General features: G+C 44.2%; 1 protein-coding gene across 1 annotated transcript; it reads right to left on the bottom strand.

The window, feature by feature from the left end:
• Positions 1 to 2668: 2668 nt before the first annotated feature.
• Positions 2669 to 6594, bottom strand: scrt1a (scratch family zinc finger 1a). Its single transcript, XM_010891562.4, has 2 exons — positions 5823 to 6594; positions 2669 to 4822 (listed from the first exon to the last, which is right to left on the bottom strand). Exons 1-2 carry the CDS (start codon positions 5935 to 5937, stop codon positions 4098 to 4100), a joined length of 840 nt encoding a protein of 279 aa, XP_010889864.1. The 5' UTR covers positions 5938 to 6594; the 3' UTR covers positions 2669 to 4097.
• Positions 6595 to 8791: the final 2197 nt, after the last annotated feature.

The following is an 8791-nucleotide window of genomic DNA, read 5'->3' as shown; positions in this document are numbered from 1 at the left end:
AGTAATGGCTTGTGCTGATGCAGTCCTCCCAGCACAATTACCCTGCACCCATGAGAAAAGAACAACAGCATCAAGTCAAGACCCCCTCCACTCTCTGGGTCTTCTCTCTCCCAGTCTCCTCTCGTTTTCTCCTTCTCTCTCCCCCAGCCTCCTTTACTCCTCTCCTGCTTTCTCCCTCCTTCGCTCTGAGTCCTCATCTTGATCTCATTTTCTCTCTCCTTCTTCCCTTCTCTCCTCTGTCCTTTCTCTCATTCTCTCTGTCCCTCTCTATTGGTATTAAAGCTAATACTGAGGCATACATTATGTGTCAAAGGTCAGCTATCTGAGATCCGTACAAGGTGTGGTGAAGATAAAGGCTGCTACAGCAGATGACAGGGGGCCACCAATAATAATGACGAAGATAAAACATCCCAGACACTTTGATTGTCACAGTGTAAATTCCCCGGGGGGAGACAGCCAGCGAGCTATAGTGGCCAATGAATTTGACTGTGTGAGGCTTTGCGTTTGACAGTGAAATTGATATTCCCTCCCGGTGCTGGGATGTACTCGGCCGTCCAGACTGAGCGGACAACTGATTTACAAGAATTAATGGATTAATTTCCATAATATCGCAAGCGCGATGAATCATTTCATTAATCATGCCCTTTTCGGGGGAAAATGGCATGTGACACGACACGAGCAGGAGTTTCATGATTAGCAATAACTTTCCGGAGCCGGTTGGAGCCGGGGCCGTGGCCAGCGCCGGGGCCCCTGTGGTGGGGAAACCACTCCGGCTAGCCTCATCTCTGGATCACAGCTAGTTTAATCAAAGTGTCACTGTCAGTCGCCTCATGGCTCAAGGCAGAGGATAAGATGGAGAGAGGAGAAGCGAGGGTGAGAGAGATAGCAAGGGAGAGGGGGGAGGGTTGGAGAGAGGGAGGACAAGAGAAAGAGAGCGAGAGACAGAGGTGTTCTTGGGAGACAGCGTCTTAAATATAGCCGGATATGTGGGTTATTGCCAGTGTATTCTGCCCTTCACCTCGCCCAATGAGGAGAGGAGATGACACTGATTAGAATGCGAATCTCACAGGTTTTCTGGTTTGAGGGACCGCAGTGTTATACTCTCACATTTGCACCAATTTTCAAGTGCACAAGTTCACACACACACACACACACACACACACAGCATCATAGACGCAGCTGAATTAGTGACGTTAATGAGCTTTCGCATGAGGAGGCTGTGTAACTAGTGACATCATTGTTAGATATTTATAAACCGACACAGAGCCAGTAGAAAGACTGTGCACTTTTGGCCTTCCAGCATAATAAAGGTTATGACTCATGTCCCTGCGGGGGAGGTGTGTGTGTGGGGGGGGGGGGGGGGGGGGCTTCACAGTGTCCGTGTGCATTGCACCTTTCCACAAATTAGTCATCACCACACTAACCTTGCATTGCTTTCCGTCACCAGCTAACGTCTCTTCAGAAGGGATAGAACGCATATGGATGTACAACTGCAGCGGATATGCTATGTCATCTGATGCACCGGCACTGTTATTTTTGAAGCCTGGCCTTAGCTTCGCTCAACACGCTTGTGAGGTAAAACCTGTGCAAGGTAGACTGCCCGTGATTCAAAAACACACAGCATACATTGAAAGCCATGCAACCTCTCTTTTCCCCTCTCCGCATTACTCTCTAGCGCTCCGTCTTTCTCGCTTTATCAGTCTCTATTTCCTCGGATTCACGTCCGTCCCCCGTCTCCCCCAAAACGGCAAAAAAAACTCCTTACTCTAATGAGTGTGTGCGTGTGTGTGTCCGCATACGTGTGTGAAAAGGGGGATATCATCCATATTATCTAACCAGTAATAAACCTGTTGTTTGCAGTCAATCTGCATGAGACGCTTTGAAGCAAGATCGCAGTTTCACAGAAACATAGCGGTTTCAGCGGGACCTTGGGAGAAGAAGCCTGCAGGCAAGTTCTTAGCTAGTCACAGAGCGCGTCTGCTCAAGGTTAAAGTCATAGCCCTGACATCATCATCAAAACGAACCTGCTGCAGGCCCTCTAAGGCAACTAATTAAACTTCCGGGTTGCTCCATTAGTAAATAAAGAGCTGTTGACCTCCGCATGACACTGCTAAAATGCTGCCTGCTATGAAAATGGAAGACGCATGCGGAGTTGGTTTGATCAGGCCTAAAGCATTTCGTCTTTTCGAGTTTACATCAATGTCATTCTTAGAGGTCCTTCTTTGTGCAGACCTTACAGCCAGATTGGATTGAAGTCCCGTTTACCCCACCTCCCCCCTCCCCTTTGCAAAACCGAAATAACGTTTATGAAAAGAGAAAACAAAGAAATGCCATCATCACATATCCTTTGGAATGAAAAGCTGATGACTTCACACTGTTCACCGAAAACACAGTGCGAGCAATGCAGTAGGCTGTACTACAATGCAGCCTTTTTGATCAACAGATGTGCGTTTTGTGTCACTGAAGGCTGCCTCGCCATGTGTACAGTAGCATTCAACAGTGCTTGTTATTGCAGTGACCAGCCGTAATCTCGTTTTTTTAACCTTACCCAATCCACAACAAAAAAAATCACAGACAAAACACTTTCGGAATTAGTAACATGCGATTATAGGTATTTCACTTCACCAGATTTCTCTATAAGGTTTAGACAAACATGGACTGCATCGTGTTAGGTCTTTATTCATTCTTTATTATGAAGTGAGACAAAATGCCCGGTGTCGTTGTGCTTTAACATCGTTCAAATACTGGGCATAAAAATCCCAGGGAAAAGAACTCCAGAAATAAGATTCATTTGATTCTTTACAGTTTGTAGAAATATTAGATTCATCAAAGGGTTTATGTACAAGGCGTCTAGCGATAAACAGGTCCCTTTGATCATTGTAGTACAAAAACAGAGGTTATAGCTAATACAAGGCCTTTCTACCTGAATCTATACTTGTTGTGCTACTATCTTTAAAAAGTTGAAATGTTCGTTTGAGGAAGTGCTTTTATAAGATGAATGGACTTTATCATGGCTAAAGTAAGGTCATCTTATTGTGTCGTTCATTTTGAGACCCGGTGCAGTGCAATGTTTCTTAGAAGGGACCCCTAAACTTGGTTCACCTGTGACAGATGGGATATGGGGGTTGCCACCCTTGGGCCTTGGGCGTTTGTTCCACATACTTGGTGATGAGATGTTCTGGATTGCCTGGAACTACTTGATCCGCACCAGAAGCCTACGTTCTAAGACTACGATAAATACGAGGCAGGCAGTGCAACCATTTACAAAAGGACCCCTCCCCTGCCCACCCCTTGGGTTAATCCGTAAATACCACACTGATTTTTCCCTGATATTACATTTTCGTATGACTACTAAGAGTATTGGATAAAAGGATGATGTGTTAAAAATGTTATAGTTATTAGTCATGTATATTTTACCAATACCATGCATTATTGCTCTATAGCTCTTTATGAGAATACTCCCGAGAAATATTGCCGACGGACGCTAACTAGATTTTGGCAAAAATCCAAAGCTTCATAAAATTGGCATAGATTTCATTAGTATCATTTTTTGCATGCAATATGTTTATAAAGTGGCAAACAAAAATAAGAAGATATTTAGAAAGTGGCAAATGCTTTGGCATATTCATGACGAAGGCTTGCAAAACAACAATAAATTAAAGTGCAAATGAAGATTCTAGACAAACTTATAGTAAAAATAAATAAATACATAAATTAATAAATAGGTTTACCTCAATGTAGAACACGTTTGTGGCCAGTGGCAGCAGTACAACATTGTCCAATACTTAAAAAAAGGTTTGACCTTTGAGAGAAATTAAAGACATTTTTAATGTCCTGTGAGTTTGGCAAACATGATATTTCGGCTCATAATACTTGAACGAGTTGTTGTTGTTGTTGTTATAGGGTCAAGGGTGGATAGCCCATGGAAAAAAGTTAGGTAGGCTACATGCGTAATCCAACATGTCCTTGGTGGAGTTGTTTGCTGCAGGAGAGAATTAACGGTGCTGTCGTCATCGTGGAACAGGTTGTCGAGTGAAGAATACAGGGATCGCGTTGGAAGAAGTTTCACTTGTTCATGGATAGGCTTAAAACAGAAGTCAATCGTCAATGGAGCTCATGGGCGAGAACTCGCCTTTAAAGCAGGCAGACTCGTAGTGCTTGTTAAGGTAGGACTTTAGAGCAAAGGTCTTGTTGCATCTCTTGCACTTGTAGTGCTTGAAGGCGGAGTGCGTCTGCATGTGAGCGCGGAGGTTGGAGCGGTCGGCGAACGCCTTTCCGCAGTGTGCGCATCCAAAGGGCTTTTCGCCGGTGTGTGACCGCATGTGACCCTGGAGGAGCCAAGGTCTGCTGAAGGCCTTGCTACATATGTCACACTTGTGCTTGAGGTCGTGGGTAAGGAGGTGCATGGCCATTGCGGGCATAGACACGTACACCTTCCCACAGGTGGGGCATTTCTTGGCCATCTTGCTCTCCAGGCTCCGGTGGGTCTGCTTGTGCCTACTAAGGTTGGAGGACGTGGCGTACGTCTTCCCGCACTCGTTGCACGTGTGACGCTGTATGGTCCTGGGGCTGCTGATGGCTTTTCTCCTCGACCTTCCATCGGTGATGAAGAAAGCGTCTACTGTGTAGCCTTCGCTCACGGCGGTGTCCCCGTTGATGTAGCCGGATGAGATCTCGGACTGTGGGCTGTCGGGCTGGTCCGAGTCCGGTGTTCCGTAGTCGCTGTGGATGCCGTCGTATATGGGGCTGGGAGAGGGTACTTTGATGCCATTGTCACTTTCACCATCGTAGACAGACGGGGTCATGTAGTCACTGATGTACCCTATAGCGTTGAAAAGAACAACAAACGAATTCAATAAAGAGTATAATCAGGCCTACTGATTACACGTTGGGTGGATTCTAAGAGCTCAATTCATATTAACTGATGCAATTTCTGCCCAGATGCAAGTCTTAATTTCCGACTCACAGTGCGTCTCTGCACTATTATTTCTGTAATTTACAGTTCCAGCAGATGTGGGTTGAAAGACATTGACTTCTTGTGAAGTTCTTTTTCTACATCACTCCACCAAAAAAAATAAAAAAATCAATATCTCTCCATTTCAATTAGTGCGCTAACCCATTTAAGGACAAAGGCGGGAGGGGAATAATATCACTTCAGTTATAATTGCATTTGCCGTTCCGACAGAGATCTTCTTGGAATATAGGTCGATGTGCACCGCTGAATGTGCACACAATCTACGCTTACATCCAGGGCCCCGGCACTCCAGAACCACCAGAAATGAACGTGCGTGAATATTCTATAAATGTACTTCCGGACAAAACACAGTCTGGTTATGCAAGTGCGTGCGCTGTGTGCTTTATAGAGCGTAAATAATGTCTGGAAACATGATCAAGCGTTCGTTTAGGAGAACGACAGACCCTCTTCCTCCTTTCTTGTGCTGCCTGTCACTATGTGTGACGGGACTAAATATCTAAGAGGATCAGAGGTTCGCAGAGGTTCGCATTATATTTTGCAGTATCTTGCACACTTGTGGGTTGATGTGGGAGCTCAACAGGGTTTTCACCTTGTGTGCTTCGTGGGTAGAGCGGTAGAAATACCCCTGCCTCGGTAAAATGTGCAGAGTTGACAAAAATGCATGTGACCGTGTTGGATACAATGTGACCGCAGGTCAGCGAAGCACGATGTGCAACAAGCTATCCTGGCGAAATTATGTACTGTAAACACGTAATATACACACAGAAGACCCATCAATGTTACATACACATTTAGCAGATGAAATATGGTGCATTAACAACCAAGTAGCATGTTCTAACAGGTTTACCTTTTTCGTGAAAGCGGAGGCTAAGGTCGGTCCTCGACCTGCCGTAATGGCTCTCCAGATCAGCAGATGAGAAATCATCGACCTTAACCTTTTTTACCAGAAAAGATCTTGGCATGGTTCTACGTGGCACGAAACAACACTCGTCCGGTGGGCAAGTCTGTCACTCCTCATGCAAGGCTGAGGAAAAGGTGCAGTACAGACGGGCAGAATAGCTTCTCCGGATTGTGTGACCAGATATCAGCACGGACGAAAAGCCTGAGAACGTTTCCGATTTTCGTGAGGCAGCGCTGTTCCGCTGGTCAGAAATGCAACTTCAGCACTGGATAGCTCCGACTGCACGCATGTATAGACAGGCAATATTCAGCACTGGACAGCAGCCGGGCAGCGAGAGATCCGCTTCTTCGCTCCTCTCTCTCTCTCTCTCTCTCTCTTTCTCTCTCTCTCCCTCTCTCTCTCTCTGTCTCTCTCTTTTCCCGTGCTGATGTCCTCAGTCTTCTTCTCTCAGTTTAACCGTAGAAAAAAGTCGGGTAAGCGCTTTCAAAATCAAGCTCAGTTTTAACTTCTGAGACCGTCCCTTTAATTAAGTATCACAGTTCCACGTCAATATTTGCCACTCATTTTTATAAATGATCGTTAAAAGCCACTTAGATGAACACGGTGTGTCTCAGCTATAGCTCCGACTTTCCCCCTTTCTCTGTCTCTCTCTCTCTCTCTCTTTCTCTCTCTCTCCGTGCTGCACTCTGTGAAGGTCTTAGGCTTTCTGAAGTCTGTTGATCAGCTGTTGGGATTTATATGGCTGCGATCAGGTGGGAGATGGGGATGGAAGTGCTTAATTTAATCCATAAAAAAAAAAAATCTTCCGGGACCAACATTGAACTAGGATGATTTATTGATTTAGTGAGCCGTACACGATTTCCCATTTTCCCCCGAATAACAAAGAATCATGTTTAATCTCTGCATATACTCATCTGCAAAAATAATCACATTAAATGCAGCAATATAAAATATAATTTTGTAAGATATAAAACAGTGTTGTGTTATATATTTTGTAGAATAATATTGAATATGGGTTTTATTCATTACCATAAAGATTTCGCTATTGGCTATAGTTTTATGAGCATGTCTGGTAATTTAAAGTAAATTATTTTTATTTGGCCAGTGAACAATGACAAATGAAGTTCAATGTTTTGACAAGAAAATACTCTATATTCTAATAAAGCCATATTCTAATAAAGTAACCACTTCAGCAAAATCTGCACGCCCACTCAACGTTTTCCAAGCAACGCTGACGCTAACCACAAAATCAAAGGTTGGATGTGGCCCGAGGCTTGCAGGTCACCCTTTTACATCACACTGTATAAACCAATGGTATTCTCTTTATGCAAATCACAGGACCAGGGTAACAGAAGGTCCTTTTCCTCAATGATTCCTGCAGGAGCCATATGTGCGCAATTAACGGGGATCCAGGAGCAATAGTATCCTCCGTTGTTTGACATCGTGTTCTTTTTGTTCTTTCCAGCAGTAGGACGCCTTTGTGTTTGTCATCGCCCGGCTAGTCCCCCTGCCTGCGACGTGCCATACTGTGTCAAATGTGCACTGCAGTCCGGATAAGCGAGGCTATACACGTGTTATACAGCTATAACATAAAGTACGTGCACATTGCGTATAACATAAGCTACGCACATAGTTGTATTACGACCACTATACTGTAGGCATACTACTGTTAATAATTTTAACCTGGGTCAGAATGATGAAACCATAACATTTCGGGCTAAGGTTAGCCTATTGTTTTCAGTTCATGTTTTGCCTCAGGGAGGTAGCCGTTGCTTTTCACGCTGATGATACCAGTTGGTAACAACTGTAGATTCACTACTGGCCCTGTATAACACAACGCTTGAGAGAGTACTAAAACAACAAAGCCATTCTCCACAACACCTCGGAAACAGGGCATTAAAACACCTTGCTTTGCGGTTAACAAACCCCACCGTACCCCGAGGATAGCCGCAAGGGGTGACCTGACTTGTTTATGGAAAGAATGAAAAAAAAGACGAGAACAGTCCATTCTGCTTGCTCCTCGCCTGACGCACGGATTCTCAGGAACTGCTGAGTTCAGCTGAAAAAGGGAAGGAAAAATATAGAAGCTCGTGCGCCTCTGATTTGCATAATAATAGTCTGGGATGATTCTGCAACACCCAAAACGTCTTGTCGGAAACCAAATCAAAAGGGCTCATTGACATTTCATTCTCTCCTGTGAGTTTTAAACAAAATATATTCATATGTACTCGTTTTGCTATTCCACGAATGTAAACAAAACATGTCTCCTGCATGAGCCATTTTGCAGAGGACAAAGAGGTCAAGTGGCTTGTGACATGTTACTCAAAATAGAAATACATATGCATAGACAAGCGACGCACCTGCATTTTTTTTCCAGTGGTATGTTAGATTCCTCTAGTTGATGCCCAAAGAATCCTAATTAATAATCCCAAACTTGTTCATCAGCAGATGTTCAGAATCTGCAGGCCCTCATGTCCACGTAAGCTGAACAGTTAGTCGGTGTACTAACAAACCTGCTGGTGGAGGAAAACACTCCACATCAACTAATTCACTGTATTTCTAATTAATTAGCTCGATTTGACCAGAGTCCTTTGGGTCCTAGAGATAAGTAACATGCTCTACGAGGGAAAAGGTGACAGTTTGGATTGCACACATGTGGATTCAACCAAACATGATAGATTTTAGGTAGGGATAACTGTGGCTGGGACTGATTAACAAAATAACCTAACAATGTCGACCCAGTCCACCATACCCTATTTATTTCCTAGGTCTTAATGTGGTCATTTGCATCTTGTTGTTAGGCCTACTTTGTAAACAACACAACTAGGAAAGTGCTTCATCTCTCACGTCAGTTCTTCATTACAAAGATAAGAGGATTTGTTTTCCCTCTTTTTATAAGTGGGCGAGAGTAGCTC

This window comes from Esox lucius, chromosome 10, assembly GCF_011004845.1.
Source record: "Esox lucius isolate fEsoLuc1 chromosome 10, fEsoLuc1.pri, whole genome shotgun sequence".
NCBI classification, from domain to species: domain Eukaryota; kingdom Metazoa; phylum Chordata; class Actinopteri; order Esociformes; family Esocidae; genus Esox; species Esox lucius.
Note: the sequence above shows the minus strand (reverse complement) of the source record. Positions and strands in the feature narration are given on the sequence as shown.

Excerpts from the sequence above, each read along its gene's own strand:
- scrt1a (XM_010891562.4), bottom strand. The coding sequence starts at position 5,937 with ATGCCAAGATCTTTTCTGGTAAAAAAGGTTAAGGTCGATGATTTCTCA. Across the intron at positions 4,823-5,822 it reads CCTCCGCTTTCACGAAAAAG|GGTACATCAGTGACTACATG; the intron begins GTAAACCTGTTA and ends TCAACGCTATAG.